Genomic DNA, 21,064 nt, shown 5'->3' on the forward strand with positions numbered 1-21,064 from the left:
CATTTGGAGCTTGGAGGTCTCGTCCACATTTGGGGCTTGGTGTTGTCACTCACTTTCAGAGACTGGAGTTGTCATTCACATTCGGAGTTTGGAGGTGTCGCCCACATTTGGAGCTCGGAGGTGTCACCCACATTTGGAGCTCGGAGGTGTCACCCACATTTGGAGCTCGGAGGTGTCGCCCACATTTGGAGCTCGGAGGTGTCGCCCACATTTGGTGCTTAGAGGTGTCGCCCACATTCAGAACTTGGAGCTGTCACTCACTTTCAGAGCTCGGAAGTGTCACCCACATTCCAATCTCGGAGGTGTCACCCACCTTCAGAGCTCGGAGGTGTCGCCCACATTTGGAGCTCGGAGGTGTCGCCCACATTTGGAGCTCGGAGGTGTTGCCCACATTCAGAACTTGGAGCTGTCACTCACTTTCAGAACCCGGAGGTGTCACCCACATTCCAATCTCAGAGGTGTCAACCACATTCCAATCTCAGAGGTGTCAACCACATTCCGATATCAGAGGTGTCAACCACATTTGGAGCTCGAAGGTGTCGACCACATTCAGACCCTGGAGTTGTCACCTACATTCGGAGCCCTGAGATGTCACCCTCATTTGGAGCTTGGAGGTGTCACTCACAATCAGAGCTCGAAAGTGTCTACTACATACGGAGCCTGGAGTTGTCATCCACATTCAGAGCCCAGAGGTGTCACCCACATTTGGAGCTCGGAGGTGTCACCCTCATTTGGAATTTGGATTTGTCACCCATATTTTGAGCACAGAGGTGTCAGCAACATTCGGGTGAAGAGATGGCCATTCTACTGTGCATATTGAATATGTGCAAAAGATATTTCAATATGGCATTAGGCAAGATGGTGCTATATAGGGAGTAGTAATGAGCGAGTATACTCGTTGCTCGGGTTTTCCTGAGCATGCTCGGGTGATCTCCGAGTATTTGTAACTGCTCGGAGATTTAGTTTTTGTTGACGCAGGTGCATGATTTACAGCTACTAGCCAGCCTGAGTACATGTGGGGGTTGCCTGGTTGCTAGGGAATCCCCACATGTAATCAAGCAGTCTAGCAGCCATAAATTATGCAGCTGCAGCAAAGAAAACTAAATCTCCGAGCAGTAATAAATACTTGGAGGTCACCCGAGCGTGATTGGGAAAACCCGAGCAACGAGTATACTCGCACATCACTAATAGGGAGTAGAAATCTTTTTATGCCAGAACTTCTCCTTAGGGTTAGTCATACTTGTTATAGTAAATGTATTATATTTATGTAATTTATGTATTTGTATTAGAATATGCAAATAGTGAAGTTGAAAGGACTCTATATAGAGAGAAAACCCCTTTGGTACTGCTCAGAGACTTGAGCAGCGCCAAAGGATCCTGATTAGTGATGAGCGAGTATACTCGTTGCTCGGGTTTTCCCTAGCACGCTCGGGTGGTCTCCGAGTATTTGTGACTCGGAGATTTAGTTTTCGTTGGCGCAGCTGCATGATTTATGGCTGCTAGACAGGCTGAATACATGAGGGGGTTGCCTGGTTGCTAGGGAATCCCCACATGTACTCAGGCTGGATAGCAGCTGTAAATCATGCACCTGAGTCAACAAAAATGAAATCTCACAAATACTCGGAGACCACCCGAGCGTTCTCTGGAAAACCTGAGCAATGAGTATACTCGCTCATCACTAATCCTGATCTTTCTATAGAGAGTTGTCAGTGAGGTTTGATCTTGTGAAAATGATTCCACATGTCCCTCATATCTGTACAATGTCAGATATTCGCTCAACCCAAAGACATAGTTGTGGTTGTATATATGAAGCAGAATGGGCCGCGCTGCTCCACTTTTTCATGTGGGTAGTTTTAATTGTGAGCGTGCGCAGCTGAGGAGTTCACTGAAACCCGCACTATAATAAGATCCTGTAGTACAGGTGAGTGTTGCAATAAAGTCTCCTCGCCAAGACAAACAGGCATTTGATCTTTGATTCGACCTTCCCTTGTGCCTGACAGCTGGAGCGTCACAGGGTGTTGATCTGATGTTAGCGCTGGGTGTTAGGCTGAATTATAGAGGTGAACCATGACTTTATGACATATGCAGATAACTTGCTTACTGCCCTGATAAATTATATTAATAATTGCCCGAGTAATTCATTTTGGAGTTATTAATGTTCTACAGAAAGGTCTATGGTATGGATAGTTATAAAGGCTGTTAGACTAATCATATTACAGCTCAGGTGTTAATACATAAATGTGAACTAAATCTAAAAGAAGCAACCTCTTTTTAGCATTTTATTCTCATACTTGTTCTCTCTTTTATACTGTCATATTTATTCATTCTGTAATCTGAGGTGTAAAATATGCTAATTGTAGAAAAAAAGTTATCATGGCTCCACCTCTACTAAAAGTATCACTCTGTGGGGAACTGCCATGGGTACGGTAACTACGCTATATTAATAGGTGATATGAATATTCATAGGGTACTATTTGTCTAGATGTACCCCGCTCTAGCTACCTAATAAATGACACTAAAGAGGCAGTTTTTTTTTTCTTCTGGAGATGGGCTAATTTGCATATGTCTTTCCATGGAGCATTACTTGCCAGCTAGTCTCTTGAGGAGTCTTGCAGCCTAGTCCATAAATACGGCTTTGTTTATTAGCCTGCTACAGTGATATCCTGCATATTAGCAGCGCACATAAGAACTACTGCACATGCATCTCTACTTACGGTACTTGCTCTAAGCTCAAGTTCCCTGGCTGACTCCTTCTTACAACCCTGCCTATTTCCATTAGGTTTAAAGGTAAGGTGGTGATCTAGGAACCTAAAAAGGCCCTGGCACTGTAAATATATAACTTTTTCTTTTTATCCTGATGCAAATGCTGCTGTTTTCCTGAATCTCGTGTTGTTTTTAGTTTTCCCTGCATGTAAATATAGTCTTTTTATCCAAGTGGGCATGGTCTCTGAAAAGAATGGTCCATAGCTCAGGAATGGAGAGGTGCAGGAACAAAAGTAAAAAAAACGCTGTACTCAGGAGAACGGCATTTACACCAGGCAAAAAAAAGACATTTATAGCATGTGAAAGGTCCTGTTTCAAATGTGGTGACAGAGGTCTGAAATGTGGTAACAAGTCTGCATTTCTGTGTGGTGCATTAAAGAGGATCTGTCATCTCTCACGACCTGTCTATTTTAGTACATACTTGTATTTCACATGATATATCCTGGATTATCTGTTCTTCTGTTATTCCTCCAGGAAATTTAAGAATAAATTGAAATGAGTGTCCCAGAATACTCTAACACTGTCAGACAATACAGGGAAAGACCCTACTAACGAGAGCAGTAGTAACGTCATAGTGGTCAATTTATTTATACATTTCCAGGAGTTATAATAGAGGAACAGCACATTGCAGGTAGATAATTCCGAATTTTATATCATATTTAATGAGTGTACTAGACACTGCTCAGCGAGTTCAGCCGGGGTAAAGTTAGGTCAGCCTATGCAATACTCTTATAAATTGCGACTAATTGAGGAACTGCTCTGGATAGGTCAGTAATTAAAAGTTTAGAAATATTTGACCACAGACTGAAATTGTTCTCGTTATTCTTGTTCCTTGTGTCCTCGGTATTAGGAAGTTACTGCTTGGGCAAACACTTGATGAAGTCACACATTTGCTGTCTGCCCGGGTGACACAAAAACACTTCTGATGCCAATTATTTGCTGTATAACTACAAGTCCCAGCATGTATCTCTGGTGTCTTGTGGGGTTTCTAGTTTATGTAAGAAGATCCTGCTGGGACTTGTAGTCACGGAGTGCAGGGATGTGTGCGTGGGGGTCCATATATATTTTGATGCTCTGTATTTAGGAAATTAATTCTGGGGTCTGTAGGGGTGTGTGGTCTGTACATTCTTAATTTTGCCTCAACAGCGCCACGATGGAGCCAATAAAACCACACCCAAAGGTAGGCATAGTGGGGTCATTTCTCAGAGCATCACACTGTAATTGTTGGCATGTAGTCTGGAGTCTGTATTTGGGGATCTGGCGTTACATCTGGGGAGATATCTGGTCTGTATTTATTTATGGAGTCTGTAACAATTTTGGGGTCCTATGCATTATTTGTGATTGAAAGAGCCATTTCGCCTACCACTTTACAGAACCTCCCTCCTGACGAGTATGGAAATAACAGTAATATACAACATCTCATTACTTAAGTTGTAGCTAGCCTTTCCTTCAATATACAATTCTCTCCTCTAGTCCTGTATCTTTTCCCCTTGATCTTTTTAGGGTGCATGCTCTTCTTTCCCTGCTTCCTCTTACACAATATAAGCATTTGCCTTTACCTACCACTGGGGGGAGCTCACTGAACACAAGTGTATCTGTATACCTGACTTGCTGTTAGCTCCATCTAGTGGTGGCTGTGTGCAGCCAGAATTGTAGTATCTGACGATGTGATGATATTTACCATGGCGGATTGTCATTACTCATACTTTTTTCTTTCTATATTTCAGGATCTTCAATGCAATTCCTCAGGTATGCATAGAGTTAAATATCTTCTCCTTACAGGTGACATTTTTCAGCAATGAATTTCTATTTAGTTGGATTAGTAATTCAATTATTTTACAACCATCATGTAATACAAGGAAAAAATAAAATCTTGCACCCTGGTTTATGATGGGAGTGACGTGCGGTATAATTAGTGATGTAGCCGTTTCCCCTTTAAGACATCATTTTTCCCCTTGATAATGCAGACACCTTCTGTGCCGACGGAGACTTGGAAACGGCAAAATTTCCTGTTTTGATACCGACGGACATCAGAGCGAAAACGGTGAAAAGGTGCGACCGGAAGGGCTGCCAGCTCTGCGTCCAGGTCACCATGGACATATCCGTGGCTTTCATATCAGGTATCGGACGGGGGCCACATTTGTCATAGGACTGCGCATAAATTGGAGAATGATATTAACAAGGGGTGTATTAATGAGGGGTGTATTAACGAGGGGTGTATTAATGAGGGGCGTATTAATGAGGGGTGTATTAATGAGGAGTGTATTAACAAGGGGTGTATTAATGAGGGGTGTATTAATGAGAAGTGTATTAGCAAGGGGTGTATTAATGAGGGGTGTATTAACATGGGGTGTATTAATTAGGGGTGTATTAATGAGGAGTGTATTAACAAGGGGTGTATTAATGAGGGGTGTGTTAACAAGGGGTGTATTAATGAGGGGTGTATTAAAGAGGAGTGTATTAACAAGGGGTGTATTAATGAGGGGTGTATTAATGAGGAGTATATTAACAAGGGGTGTATTAATGAGGGGTGTATTCATTAGGGGTGTATTAACAATGGGTGTATTAATGAGGGGTGTATTAATGAGGAGTGTATTAACAAGGGGTGTATTAATGAGGGGTGTATTAATGAGGGATGTCACCTTCCAGAATTCTCAGAAGAACTCGGCTCCGGCGACTGCAGCGACTACTATGATGAGTATGTCGGCGATTACTCGGAAGACGAAGACTTTCCGAATGTCAACCTGTACATAGCGATGAATAAACCCACCAAAGGTAAATCGCTTTTTTCATATTTGTATGGTTGCCGTTGCTCTCTGATTAGATGCAATGAGCAGCAATGAAAAGTGATTGACAGACGACGCTACGACGCGCGTCGGGTATGAGGCATCCATGATGTCTTCTCTTCCGCTCCCCATTCCAGCGCTGGTGCATGTAAAGCTGGTTAAAAGCCTGCATCTGCCTTGTTCAGGACCACCCACTAGTTCCAAGAGCATTGGAAAAAGATGGGGGTCTTAATAAAACGGCACCACCCCTGTCCACAGGTTGTGTGTGGTATTGCAGCTTAGCCCAATTCACCTCAATGGAGTTATAAGAGCAGCTACAACCCATGGACACGTGTGACGCTGGCATTGCAAGAAAGACTCTATTTTTTTCTAATTCTGGATGACCCCTCTAATTCCCCACACAAGCCCCTTCCACATTCCATCCAAGAAGGGTCACAAAAACACCAATTTGGGGTATATTTTCATAAGACCTCCCAATTTGACAACCAAATATTACAATATGTGTCGGGGGCATGGATGTATCCTGTTCAGGACCCCATTGTTGGACATGGGTTGGCAAAATGGGCCAGTGGGGTCCATTCTGGGGAGGGGGCATCCTCACCTCCTGGGTCTCTTTTCCAAGGGCTGTTTTCCAGTCCGCTGCCTTTTCATGCCAACCTGTACCTGATGATCAAATACCAATTAATTGTGGGTTTATTAGGCATTAGTACAATTTACGTCGTCTGTTTCCTTTTGGATATTGCTTGGTAAATAGTTAGTGAACCCTCCAGCTGTCTCTGTTCCTGTTTCTCCGAAGTCAACAAAGTCAAACTATCACCTTGTGTTTGCAGATTCCTTGCTCTGTGCCGACCTGTACATACTGCGGCTTGTACCCAGCAGCAATCTCTGCTCCTTTGTGAGAATTTCATTGTCTCAGTTGTCAATTCCACGGAGACCCGACACCAACAACCGCATCAAGGTGGTAAGGATCCATCATTCCTGTCCTGGATGGAGGCCGAACCCCGATCACTTCCCGGGACGCAAAAAGTTACAGCAGCCATTTATTAGTAATAGAATTGTCATTGTATAATAGTTCTATTTATTTACACTACAGGGATCTGTAATATATAACAGTGTTAGTGCGAGACCCGGGAATGGCCTCAACATAACGTCGTACACAGAACCAAAGTACATGGAGGAACTACACGTGCACCACAACTTACCCGGTAAGGGACAATGATAGCAGTTATATTCTTGTACATAGGGGCAGTATTATAGTAGTTATATTCTTGTACATAGGGGCAGTATTATAGTAGTTATATTCTTGTACATAGGAGCAGTATTATAGTAGTTATATTCTTGTACATAGGAGCAGTATTATAGTAGTTATATTCTTGTACATAGGAGCAGTATTGTAGTAGTTATATTCTTGTATATAGGAGCAGTATTATAGTAGTTATATTCCTGTACATAGGAGCAGTATTATAGTAGTTATATTCTTGTATATAGGAGCAGTATTATAGTAGTTATATTCTTGTACATAGGAGCAGTATTATAGTAGTTATATTCTTGTACATAGGAGCAGTATTATAGTAGTTATATTCCTGTACATAGGAGCAGTATTATAGTAGTTATATTCTTGTACATAGGGGCAGTATTATAGTAGTTATATTCTTGTACATAGGAGCAGTATTATAGTAGTTATATTCCTGTACATAGGAGCAGTATTATAGTAGTTATATTCTTGTACATAGGGGCAGTATTATAGTAGTTATATTCTTGTACATAGGGGCAGTATTATAGTAGTTATATTCTTGTATATAGGGGCAGTACTATAGTAGTTATATTCTTGTACATAGGAGCAGTATTATAGTAGTTATATTCTTGTACATAGGAGCAGTATTATAGTAGTTATATTCTTGTACATAGGAGCAGTATTATAGTAGTTATATTCTTGTACATAGGAGCAGTATTATAGTAGTTATATTCTTGTACATAGGAGCAGTATTATAGTAGTTATATTCTTGTACATAGGAGCAGTATTATAGTAGTTATATTCTTGTACATAGGGGCAGTATTATAGTAGTTATATTCTTGTACATAGGGGCAGTATTATAGTAGTTATATTCTTGTACATAGGAGCAGTGTTATAGTAGTTATATTCTTGTACATAGGGGCAGTATTATAGTAGTTATATTCTTGTACATAGGAGCAGTATTATAGTAGTTATATTCTTGTACATAGGGGGCAGTATTATAGTAGATATATTCTTGTACATAGGGGCAGTATTATAGTAGTTGTATTCTTGTACATAGGGGCAGTATTATAGTAGTTATATTCTTGTACATAGGAGCAGTATTATAATAGTTATATTCTTGTATATAGGAGTAGTATTATAGTAGTTATATTCTTGTACATAGGAGCAGTATTATAGTAGTTATATTCTTGCACATAGGAGCAGTATTATAGTAGTTATATTCTTGTATATAGGGGCAGTATTATAGCAGTTATATTCTTGTACATAGGGGCAGTATTATAGTAGATATATTCTTGTACATAGGAGCAGTATTATAGTAGTTATATTCTTGTACATAGGGGCAGTATTATAGTAGTTATATTCTTGTACATAGGGGCAGTATTATAGTAGTTATATTCTTGTATATAGGGGCAGTATTATAGCAGTTATATTCTTGTACATAGGGGCAGTATTATAGTAGTTACTGTATATTCTTGTACATAGGGGGCAGTATTATAGTAGTTATATTCTTGTACATAGGAGCAGTATTATAGTAGTTATATTCTTGCACATAGGAGCAGTATTATAGTAGTTATATTCTTGTATATAGGGGCAGTATTATAGTAGTTATATTCTTGTACATAGGAGCAGTATTATAGTAGTTATATTCTTATACATAGGAGCAGTATTATAGTAGTTATATTCTTGTACATAGGAGCAGTATTATAGTAGTTATATTCTTGTACATAGGAGCAGTATTATAGTAGTTGTATTCTTGTACATAGGGGCAGTATTATAGTAGTTATATTCTTGTACATAGGGGCAGTATTATAATAGTTATATTCTTGTATATAGGAGTAGTATTATAGTAGTTATATTCTTGTACATAGGAGCAGTATTATAGTAGTTATATTCTTGTATATAGGAGCAGTATTATAGTAGTTATATTCTTGTACATAGGGGCAGTATTATAGTAGTTATATTCTTGTACATAGGGGCAGTATTATAGTAGTTATATTCTTGTACATAGGAGCAGTGTTATAGTAGTTATATTCTTGTACATAGGGGCAGTATTATAGTAGTTATATTCTTGTACATAGGAGCAGTATTATAGTAGTTATATTCTTGCACATAGGAGCAGTATTATAGTAGTTATATTCTTGTATATAGGAGCAGTATTATAGTAGTTATATTCTTGCACATAGGAGCAGTATTATAGTAGTTATATTCTTGTATATAGGAGCAGTATTATAGTAGTTATATTCTTGTACATAGGGGCAGTATTATAGTAGTTATATTCTTGTATATAGGAGCAGTATTATAGTAGTTATATTCTTGTACATAGGGGCAGTATTATAGTAGTTATATTCTTGCACATAGGAGCAGTATTATAGTAGTTATATTCTTGTATATAGGAGCAGTATTATAGTAGTTATATTCTTGTACATAGGAGCAGTATTATAGTAGTTATATTCTTGTACATAGGGGGCAGTATTATAGTAGTTATATTCTTGTACATAGGAGCAGTATTATAGTAGTTATATTCTTGTATATAGGGGTCAGTATTATAGTAGTTATATTCTTGTACATAGGAGCAGTATTATAGTAGTTATATTCTTGTACATAGGAGCAGTATTATAGTAGTTGTATTCTTGTACATAGGGGCAGTATTATAGTAGTTATATTCTTGTACATAGGAGCAGTATTATAGTAGTTATATTCTTATACATAGGAGCAGTATTATAGTAGTTATATTCTTGTACATAGGAGCAGTATTATAGTAGTTATATTCTTGTACATAGGAGCAGTATTATAGTAGTTGTATTCTTGTACATAGAGGCAGTATTATAGTAATTATATTCTTGCACATAGGAGCAGTATTATAGTAGTTATATTCTTGTACATAGGGGCAGTATTATAGTAGTTATATTCTTGTACATAGGGGCAGTATTATAGTAGTTATATTCTTGTACATAGGAGCAGTATTATAGTAGTTATATTCTTGTACATAGGAGCAGTATTATAGTAGTTATATTCTTGTACATAGGAGCAGTATTATAGTAGTTATATTCTTTTACATAGGGGCAGTATTATTGTAGCTAAGAAACAATTGAACTTTATGAATGTCAACAGTGTAGTAGATTGTTAAATAATTTTACGTACAAATTCTAATAAATATTTTGCTGTTTTGAAGCTTGCAAAGAACTGGATCCAAAGGAGAATATTCTGGAATGTGAAGGTAAATATATATTTGATATTCTAAGTATTGGTTTAGAGCAGAGGTATTCACGCTGTTGTTTTCCACCTCTCCCATCCTGACAACTGCAGGATATTAATTTCTATAACTAAATTATTACAAACCTGCTTCTTTTCCATGCAGCACCCTGGATAAATGTAACTGGTGTCAGCCATAACATGTCTGTTAGTATAAATAATGGAACCTCTGCGAGGAACACAACGCTACGAGTCTATCATAAATCCAGACACGATCGAAATGACACAACATACAAATTAGTGAGTATTGGCACAATGGACGGTATTATTTATTAATATTTATGAAGTATACAGTAGATAGAGGAATAGATAGGATATAAAATAGGAGCTGGATGGATAGATCATAGATAGATAATAGACAGATGATAGATTAACAATCAGATAATCAGAAAAAAACAAGCAGCACTCCAAAAATCAAAATGAAAAATCATGGCTTTACTGATCCATTAGCAGTAGATAGATAGATAGATAGATAATAGATAGATAATAGATAGATAGATAGATAGATAGATAGATAGATAGAAAGAAAGATAGATAGATAGATAAATAATAGATAGATAGATAGATAGATAGATAGATAATAGATAGATAGATAGATAGATAGATAGATAGATAGATAGATAATAGATATATAGATTATAGATAATAGATAGATAATAGATAATAGATAGATGATAGATGATAGATAATAGATAGATAGATAGATAGATAGATAGATAGATAGATAATAGATAGATGATAGATAGATGATAGATAGATAATAGATAGATGATAGATAATAGATAATAGATAGATAGATAGATAGATAGATAGATAGATAGATAGATAGATAGATAGATATTGTAATCATTGCTTATAGTTACTCAGTACATTTTTCTCCCTTTCAGTATGGAGATCAGCGTTACATTTTCCCAAAATCAGATATCGTCCCGTGTTTGTGTTTTGAAGTAAGTTTTCTATTATTCTGTGTTCACTTTGGGGGTTGAGTAGAGATGTTCTCTTTGTGAATAGTGTTGCTAACTAGAAAAAATCTTATGGTCGGACAAGCGCTGGGGCCCAAAGCAGCTGGGGGGTCCACTCGCCGGCGGGGACAGTGGTGCGCTATGGGAGCCCGATGCCTGTGCCGGCGCCCGTGAGTGGGCCCCCCGCTGCTTGGTCAGGGCCCCGGCACTTGCAATAGTTACCGCTGCTGCGGCGTCTTCTGCATCTAGTGACTCTGACGTTTCAGATGAGAGGGTGCGATGACGTCACGACTGGAACATTATATGGGGCCCATCATACACTGGAGCATTATATGGGGCCCATCATACACTGGAGCATTATATGGGGCCCATCATACACTGGAGCATTATATGGGGCCCATCATACACTGGAGTATTATATGGGGCCCATCATAAACTGTATGGAGCATTATATGGGACCCATTATTCTGTATGGAGCATTATATGGGGCCCATCATACACTGGAGCATTACATGGGGCCCATCATAAACTGTATGGAGCATTATATGGGACCCATTATTCTGTATGGAGCAAAATATGGGGTCCATAATACTGTATGGAGCAATATATGGGGGCATTATATACTGTATAGAGCAATATATGGAGCTCATTATTCTGTGTGGCGCAATATATGAGTGTCATTATACTGTATGGAGCACTATGTGGTTCCCATAATACTGTATGGAGCAATATATGGGGGCATTATATACTGTATAGAGCAATATATGGGGCTCATTATTCTGTGTGGAGCAATATATGGGTGTCATTATACTGTATGGAGCACTATGTGGTTCCCATAATACTGTATGGAGGACTATGTGGTACCCATAATACTGTATAGAGCAATATATGGGACTCATTGTACCGTATGGAGCAATATATTGGGCATGTTATTCTATATGGATGGCTATGTGGTGCCCATAATACTGTATGGAGGACTATGTGGTACCCATAATACTGTATGGAGCAATATATGGGGCTCATTATACTGTATGGAGCAATATATGGGGCTCATTATTCTATATGAAGCAATATATGGGGCCCATAATACTGAATGGAGCAATTTTTGGGGCTCATTATACTGTATGGAGCAATATATGGGGCTCATTATTCTGTATGGAGCAATAGTTGAAGCTCATTATTCTGTATGGAGCAATATATGGGGCTCATTATTCTGTATGAAGCAATATATGGGGTTCATTATACTGTATGGAGCATTATATGGGGCTCATTATTCTGTATGGAGCATTATATGGGGCTCATTATTCTGTATGGAGCAATATATGGGGCTCATTATACTGTATGGCGGACTATACTGTCTGGTTTCTGAGCTGTAGATATCATTCATGTAATGTAAGAAGTGAAATCTTTGGCATTGTGCTATCCCTATTTTTCTCTGCCGTATGTGTTTATCATGAATTGTGGTATGTGTTAAAGGGGTCCACGGAGACTCTTTTGCCCTGGGCCCACGAAAACAGGGATCCAGCCCTAGTCAGCCAGACATGTCCTGGTCATAGGGAGAGGGGACAGCAACTGTCTGATAAGCGGAGTCGGACGTATCTCCTGATATCGGGGGGGCTGATGAGGATGGACCTTTCTTGTTAATCCTGGAGACAGCGTGTAGCTCCTATCTAACGTTTTTCTTTTTTCACATGATATTTGTGGTGTTGTCCCCGCAGGCTTGGTACAGTGATCTGGTGGACGCTGTCAGGACCTTACATTGCCCATTTTCATCAGGTTTGTATAAAAATACATAGCCAAAGCCAGGAAGGTTATAAATCCAGAAGTGGTGCATATGTTTCTATTAGACTTTCCCCCTGATTGTTCTACTCCTGGTTTTGGCTTACAAATACTGATGTAAAATACTGACCAAATACTGCTAGTGTGAATGTGGCCTTAAAATAAAATCTGGTTTCTGATTTATTTCAGCGTCAGAAGAGAAGATTGTGAGATCGAGTGCGTTTAATGTGAAAATAGAGAACAACACTCCGCTCTACAACCTCTCAGCGCCTTGCAATCTCTCCGCCGAATTTTCGCTTTGTTGGAAACCCAATGACCACTCAGAATGCCGAGAAATCATGAACACCAGGAAGGAGATTCTGAGCGAGGTGAAGGCTTCACTTCAGTTTTTATTTCTTAAACTGCTTAATAGGAATTTTTTTCGTTCAACCTTCCAGCGCCCGAGATTAGGCCAGTAGTTTGGGCCTCCCCAACACATGGACCATTAGCTCTCCCTGAATCCCTTCCACTAGTTCAGTATTAAACCCCTTATCCCACCAAGCACATGTATAGTATTTTAAGAAAACACTCATGTAATTATAGTTTGCTGCCTATGCAGAGCCCAGCAGCCGATATCTCTCGATATCTCTAGCTCATATTTCTCCATCTTTATCTCTAGCAGAGTAGCATGGCAGGATGCCCGCACTGATATTGGGGCTCAATATCACAGATCTGTGTTGCATGGATAGCATGATCCCCATAGGCTGTTATACTTATATCTGTGTGCTTAAATAGGGGTGTAACGGGAATCAGTGGTGGACACATACAAAAAAGGGCCCCTGTGCAAAAACTGTACATGGGCCCTGTGCAGTCCAATAATACTTTGGAGATAGTAGTGGCCCCATTTTCTCTCGGCCCTTGTACAGCTGCCCCCCCCCCAGACCACAATATGTAGCGTGGCCCCCGTCTACCATTTGGAACGCTGGCGTTTAGGGGTCTATGGGTACACGTGTGTGTACCTGTGCGAGCATATTAAACCTCTTATCCCACCAAGCACATGTATAGTATTTTAAGATAACACTCATATACTTATAGTTTGCTGCCTATGCAGAGCCCAGCAGCCGATGACAAATGCATCTTGACTGCAACTGTCAGCAACTACAAAATTGACAAAGCTTTACCCATTCAACACGCCAGACGGTGGGCTCTCACTGCGTCCCTGTGCCCCACTCCAAATTCAGCAACAGTTTCCTTCATCGCTTGGTGCATTGGATCATTTGATGGAGGGTGGTCTCCAAATTTTGTGCCCCCTACAATAAGGGGCCTGGGGCAACAGCCCATATTGCTCTCCCCCAACACTATGCGATTACAACTAGTGTTCCTTGACAAAAAGGGACCCTATAATTCAGGATTGTTATTTATTTATTTATTTTAATTATTATTTTGATGAGGGAGATTCAAGGGGCTGGGAGGGTGAGAACAGGGGTGATAACGTCCATACTGATGATTTACAAGTGGCCCAATTACTTTTTATAATGTCTTTATTTTTATTAAATATCGCATAGAAAAATAACCATTTTACAAGATAAATCCACCTAAAATCCCTTACCCCCCACAGCCTCCTTTTCACCACCTGAAAAAAAAAAAAAATTACTAGAATTTTTTCTTTTCTTGAAGGCATTAGATGAACCATGTTCAGGTTGGCCATCTTTGCTGCCATCTATTACATTCCTTTTCTTTGGCTATTTTTTTTTATAAGACTTTATATTACTGGGTGGATTTTATGGTTTGGGCAAAGTCTACATTGTTGGACGCACACATTACCCTCCTCCTCACCTGTTGTGATTTTGCTTTTTGCTCCCTCTAGTGGTCATTAGTGATTTGACTCTGGAGCGTCTGTCTTTTCCTATATCCTCACCTGGGCCGTTAGTTCAGGGGCGTTGCTATATAAGCTCCCTGGACCTTCAGTTCAATGCCTGGCATCGTTGAAATCAGAGCTAATCTGTTGTGCTCTTGTCCTCTGATCCTGGTTCCTGTTTTTCAAGCTAAGTCTGCTTCTTTGCTTTTTGCTTTTGTTTCGTTTGGTATTTTTGTCCAGCTTGTTCCTATCTGTATCCTGACCTTTGCTGGAAGCTCTAGGGGGCTGGTGTTCTCCCCCCGGACCGTTAGACGGTTCAGGGGTTCTTGAATCTCCAGCGTGGATTTTTATAGGGTTTTTGTTGACCAGATAAGTTATCTTGCTATATTCTGCTATTAGTAAGCTGGCCTCTCTTTGCTGAACCTGGTTCATTTCTGTGTTTGTCATTTCCTCTTACCTCACCGTTATTATTTGTGGGGGGCTTGTATCTTGCTTTGGGGTCCCTTTCTCTGGAGGCAAGAGAGGTCTTTGTTTTCTTCTCCTAGGGGTAGTTAGATTCTCCGGCTGGCGCGAGTCATCTAGCGATCACCATAGGCATGATCCCCGGCTACTTCTAGTGTTGGCGTTAGGAGTAGCTATTTGGTCAACCCAGTTACCACAGCCCTATGAGCTGGATTTTTGTATCTTGCAGACTTACACGTTCCTCTGAGACCCTGTCCACTGGGGTCATAACACTCACCCCCCTGGAATGAGATGAAGGTTAATGGAGCATTCGGAATGTTGCGGAATGCGACGGAATGTTCAGCGCTTGTATTATTGTACTTCGTGCTTCCTTTTCTTGCACGGGTGCAAATAAAATAAAAAAAGAGGTCAGATATCTAACGAGCCGGGTACCTGTCTAATCTAATATCAATGTATCTCTCTTTATCTCTAGCAGAGTAGCACGGCAGGACGCTGGCACTGATATTGGGGCCCAATATCACAGATCTGTGTTGCATGGATAGCATGATCCCCATAGACTGTTAAACTTTTATCTGTGTGCCTAAATAGGGGAGTAACGGGAATCAGTGGTGGACACATACAAAGTAAGGTCCCCTGTGCAAAAACAGTACATGGGCCCTGTGCAGTCCAATAATACTTTGGAGATGGTAGTGGCCCCATTTTCTCTCGGCCCTTGTACAGCTGCCCTCCCGGACCATAATCTAAACTTTGGCCCCCGTCTACCATTTGGAACGCTGGCGTTTAGGGGTCTATGGGTACACGTGTGTGTACCTGCGCGAGCGTGTGTCTGTCTCTTTGTTTGCATACCCTAATTTAGGCTGTGCACTGTCATGTCGTCCTCCAGCACAGATGAATATTAATGCCGCACACCCATCCTCACGGTGCCGTAGGATTACAACGCGGTTAGGTCGTATATCTGCCAAGAATCAATTAGATGAGACATCAGACAGAAGGAATTTATAATGAGTCAGTGACTATAATATGTGGCCATTGCATGTGATTATAGGTCATAGGACGGACCCCAGCGGTGCGGGACACGGTGAGAAATAATCTGATTTTACTTTGTCTTTCAACAGCAAATTGGATCTGTGAAGTTGGAGAATCTGCACCCGTCGCTGTGCCTCCAGGTACAAAACCATAAAGTAAAATGCTGTAAAGTGGGTGGGGCTAAAACATCCTGTAACCAATCAGACTGTGGGAATGATGATGTCATCAATCCCTTGCAGCGCCACCTCAGGGAAAATTAGGTATTACACCATTCACATTGAAATCGATGAGCTACTTGTGTTATACTCTGGGCAGGGAAGGGTATTGGGGAAATAGTAGCTCAAATGTGATTAAATATAGACTTTATAGTAACTTTTTTGTCTGTTTTTATAGGTGTCCATTAAAGGGGAAGTTTTACACACCCGCTGCTTACCCATCACTGGTAAGTACTGTTATATGGACATAGACACGATTACAGTATCATCCTGCTGACAGCTATATCCGCCGCTCCGTTCATTCTCTGTGGTGGAGAAAGCTGAGAAGAGTGAGTCTTCCACAAAAAAAAATCTAATTCATCTAGGAAATTCAATTTGTATCAAACATATTTGATGCAAATTGAATGTGCCCTGTTTGCCATTACAAAAAAGCCAGTGGCTCAGTGGTTAGCAGACAGTGGCTCAGTGGTTAGCGCACAGTGGTTCAGTGGTTAGCACAGAATGGCTTAGTGATTAACACACGGTGACTCAGTGGTTAGCACAGTGGCTCAGTGGTTAGCACACAGTGGCTCAGTGATTAGCACACAATGGCTCAGTGGTTAGCACACAGTGGGTCAGTGGTTAGCACACAGTGGCTCAGTGATTAGAACACAATGGCTCAGTGGTTAGCACACAGTGGCTCAGTGATTAGCACACAATGGCTCAATGATTAGCACACGGTGTCTCAGTGGTTAGCATTGTTGCTCTGAAACTTTGGGGTTCTGTGATCAAATCCCGCCATGGACAACATCTGCAAGGAGTTTGTATGCTCTCCCCCCCATATTTATGTGAGTTTCTTCCACGTTCCCTGGTTTCCTCCCACACTCCAAAGTCAAACTGATAGGGAATGTAGATTGTTATCCCCTGGGGCCAGGGAGCGGTTAAAAACTATTCATCCCATACTCACCGCACCTGTCTTTGCCGCTCCACATCGATCCTTGGCAGGCTTCCTAAGGCACCTGTTCCTTAGTCCGGTCTCCTCTTTACCAGTTCCGGCCTAGATACACATTCTGACGACGTGGTATACATTGCCCCGTGATGCCGCCTCAGGTGAAGGACATGTCATGGTGGTAAAAAGTGCACCAGGGCCTGGACGCGCGCCGGATGTGCTTGCAAAGACTGAAGAAGAGACCAGAGCCGTAGCGGGTGCCTTACGGAGCCATCCAAGGGGCAGCGGGGAGCGGCGGCATCAGGGACAGTCAAGGGTCCAGGAGATTTTAATATTTAGTTTTTTTAAGCCCTACTTGGTTGGTCTGAATCCAAAATAATGGCAGTCGACTGGCTTCCATTTTGTTGGATTTGCCTGATTTGAATTTCGAAAAATTCATCGAATTTGGGAAAATTTGAAACAAATTTAAAGAAATTACAATGAGTTCGCTCATCTTTGTGGGGTCTCAGAGGTTGGACCTCCACGTTAAGACCACAGGAGGCAGCAGAGGGGGACACCTGGCAAGAAATGGTTAACAAGGAGGTTGTTCTTGGTCCTAGTAATGGGAACACTTCACCCCACGCTCACGCATTTCACAATACGCCACCGTGCTTTCGTTACTCCAAGGTCAGTTTACATTCACAGTCCCTCCAGGATGTTATCTGTCCCCCATTCTCCATCCCAGGGACAAAACAGAAGAAGAATGAAGTCCTAATCTTGAGGCACAAACATGAAAACACTTCTTTCTGCTTTGTGGGAGAAAACAAGTGCGTGACATTGGAAAATGCAACCGACCAGGTACTGGATCCCATAACTACAACCCCCAGTGTTCATTAGGGCCTTGATACTTCCTCAAATAAGTATTTTGGGAGGGAACTATTCTCATGGCGGTACAGGCGCTACCACCCTGATCGAAACGATACCTTTCTTGTAGAAATCCGAATCATTGCTGGGCAAGCACAAGCAATTTAGCTAGAAGTGCACTGGGACGTGTCAGTGCACTTCCAGTTCTTCCTTTTCTTCTCCGTACGGCCTGTGATGGACTTTTATAGCAGGTCAACGCCATCTGCCTCTCCAGCCGTGATCTCACCCAGGTTTCGTTACTGCTTGGGGCGGCGCATGTGCAGAAAGGTCTGCGGCACTGCGTGAGCACCGTCCGTGGAAGTAATGGTAGCTGGGGAGGCTTGTGGTGGGTCCTGCCTGAAATGTCCATCATCACAGGCAGGAGGGGGGGAAAAAAAGGAATAACGGGCACAAACGGACGTACTCCAAAGCTTTTCCATTTAATTTTCTCGTAACTTCACTACTTAGTTGCTCAGCAATGGCAGAGCAGATTTCTACTAAAAGGTTCCCTATAAAAATATTCGTTCCAAAAGTTACGAATGAAATCTGATTATTAAGCTCGATAAGTTCTCAATGATAGTGGGAGCCAAAGAGGATCAGAATTCGGCCGGGAAAAACGGAATAGATATGGTGCGAAACGAATCTGCTACAAAGACATAAAAGAAAAATGACATACACTCATGTCTCATCATACCTTTTCTCCAAACGCCTCCTCTGTCTTCTGGCTTCCATCTTCTTCTTGTTTTGGGTCTCCGCCATCTTGTGGGGGCACGATGCATTAAATTGAGCACCAATGTGACAGTGTGTAACCTTCTGAAGAACAACAAGGGGCGGAGGTCCGAAAAAGGAGGAAGGGTGAAAAAGAGTTGAGGAGAGATGAGCAAAAAAGTTTCTTTTTTTTTTTGTTCTTTTGACTTCCATTACATAGTTATTGATTATGTGCCATTATAGTCAATGTGATAAAGTGATCATAGCGACCAGTATAACCCCCATCCTCCGTTCAGGTGAGAAGAGGAACAGGATTCCTAGAACAGAAGATAGTGGAGGATATCATCGCAGGGGAATGTATGAAGGTAAGAACCGACCAAACCAACAGTTCTCATTGTTCCACCAATAAAGTTCTACAAACTTCATATATGTTGTTCTTCAGTCCTCATCAATTGGAAGATCTCCGCTTGCTGTCAGCGAACAATAACCTTCTTGTTGTTGACATCCTGAGGAATAAAAGCTTCAAGGCCTAACACTTCTCACAGCTGAAAGTTTGCTACAATTACAATTTTACAGCAGAAATATCCTGGATTGTTTGCTACAAGTCTGGATACAAGTTTCTGAAGTTTTTTCTTTTTTTTATACTTCAGATGTAACCAGTAATTTTCCCAAAAAATGATGAGGAATTGAAATGCAAGAAATAAAAGAAAGCTGTAAAAACTGTATTACCGAAAACATTAAACCCCCTAGTAGATGTTGTAATAGTAGCGAGACCGCGCGTCCAGCAAGAGCTCATGCAAAACTTCTCTGTCTTTATAGATCTTCAAACCAGATAAAAATCACGAGTTCTACGCCTGCAATGTGGAAAAGTGTAAGTATAAAGTAGTGGATTTACATACATGCGGCAAATTATCAAGTGATGTCACAGCTCACCTCCTCCTCCTGCACAATGACTGATATCACCTCTATATACAGTAGATAACACAGGATCCACCATTCACAATAGCTGATGTCACAGCTCACCTCCTTCTCCTGTACAATGACTGATAACACCTCTATATACAGTAGATAACACAGGATCCACCATTCACAATAGGTGATGTCACAGCTCACCTCCTCCTGTACAATGACTGATAACACCTCTATATACAGTAGATAACACAGGATCCACCATTCACAATAGGTGATGTCACAGCTCACCTCCTCCTGTACAATGACTGATAACACCTCTATATACAGTAGATAACACAGGATTCACCATTCACAATAGGTGATGTCACAGCTCACCTCCTCCTCCTGTACAATGACTGATAACACCTCTATATACAGTAGATAACACAGGATCCACCATTCACAATAGGTGATGCCACAGCTCACCTCCTCCTCCTGTACAATGACTGATAACACCTCTATATACAGCAGATAACACAGGATCCATCATTCACAATAGGGGACGTCACAGCTTACCTCCTCCTCCTGTACAATGACTGATAACACCTCTATATACAGCAGATAACACAGGATCCATCATTCACAACAGGTGATGTCACAGCTCACCTCCTCCTCCTCCTGTTCAATGACTGATAACACCTCTATATACAGTAGATAACACAGAATCCACCATTCACAATAGGTGATGTCACAGCTCACCTTCTTCTCCTGTACAATGACTGATAACACCTCTATATACAGTAGATAACACAGAATCCACCATTCACAATAGGTGATGTCACAGCTCACCTCCTCCTCCCGTACAATGACTGATAACCCCTGTATATACAATAGATAACACAGGATCCACCATTCACAATAGGTGATGTCACAGCTCACCTCCCCCTCCTGTACAATGACTGATAACACCTCTATATACAGTAGATAACACAGGATCCACCATTCACAATAGCTGATGTCACAGCTCACCTCCTCCTCCTGTACAATGACTGATATCACCTCTATATACAGTAGATAACACAGGATCCACCATTCACAACAGGTGATGTCACAGCTCACCTCCTCCTCCTCCTGTTCAATGACTGATAACACCTCTATATACAGTAGATAACACAGGATCCACCATTCACAATAGCTGATGTCACAGCTCACCTCCCCCTCCTGTACAATGACTGATAACACCTCTATATACAGTAGATAACACAGGATCCACCATTCACAATAGGTGATGTCACAGCTCACCTCCTCCTCCTGTACAATGACTGATAACACCTCT

General features: G+C 41.1%; 1 protein-coding gene across 1 annotated transcript in view; it reads left to right on the plus strand.

Moving 5' to 3' along the window:
- The window catches only part of IL17RC (interleukin 17 receptor C), a 37,674-nt gene that overhangs the window by 12,224 nt on the left and 4,386 nt on the right, over nt 1-21,064 (plus strand). Inside the window, exons 2-16 of the mRNA XM_077276357.1 lie at nt 4,491-4,512; nt 4,731-4,883; nt 5,413-5,538; nt 6,380-6,510; nt 6,643-6,754; nt 9,959-10,003; nt 10,145-10,278; nt 10,926-10,985; nt 12,719-12,776; nt 12,969-13,147; nt 16,194-16,244; nt 16,498-16,546; nt 17,972-18,084; nt 19,134-19,202; nt 19,657-19,708. Of these exons, the coding sequence (XP_077132472.1) occupies nt 4,491-4,512; nt 4,731-4,883; nt 5,413-5,538; nt 6,380-6,510; nt 6,643-6,754; nt 9,959-10,003; nt 10,145-10,278; nt 10,926-10,985; nt 12,719-12,776; nt 12,969-13,147; nt 16,194-16,244; nt 16,498-16,546; nt 17,972-18,084; nt 19,134-19,202; nt 19,657-19,708 (1,354 nt within the window). The remainder of the gene's footprint in view (nt 1-4,490; nt 4,513-4,730; nt 4,884-5,412; nt 5,539-6,379; nt 6,511-6,642; nt 6,755-9,958; nt 10,004-10,144; nt 10,279-10,925; nt 10,986-12,718; nt 12,777-12,968; nt 13,148-16,193; nt 16,245-16,497; nt 16,547-17,971; nt 18,085-19,133; nt 19,203-19,656; nt 19,709-21,064) is intronic.

This window comes from Ranitomeya variabilis, chromosome 8 (genome assembly GCF_051348905.1).
Source record: "Ranitomeya variabilis isolate aRanVar5 chromosome 8, aRanVar5.hap1, whole genome shotgun sequence".
NCBI lineage: Eukaryota > Metazoa > Chordata > Amphibia > Anura > Dendrobatidae > Ranitomeya > Ranitomeya variabilis.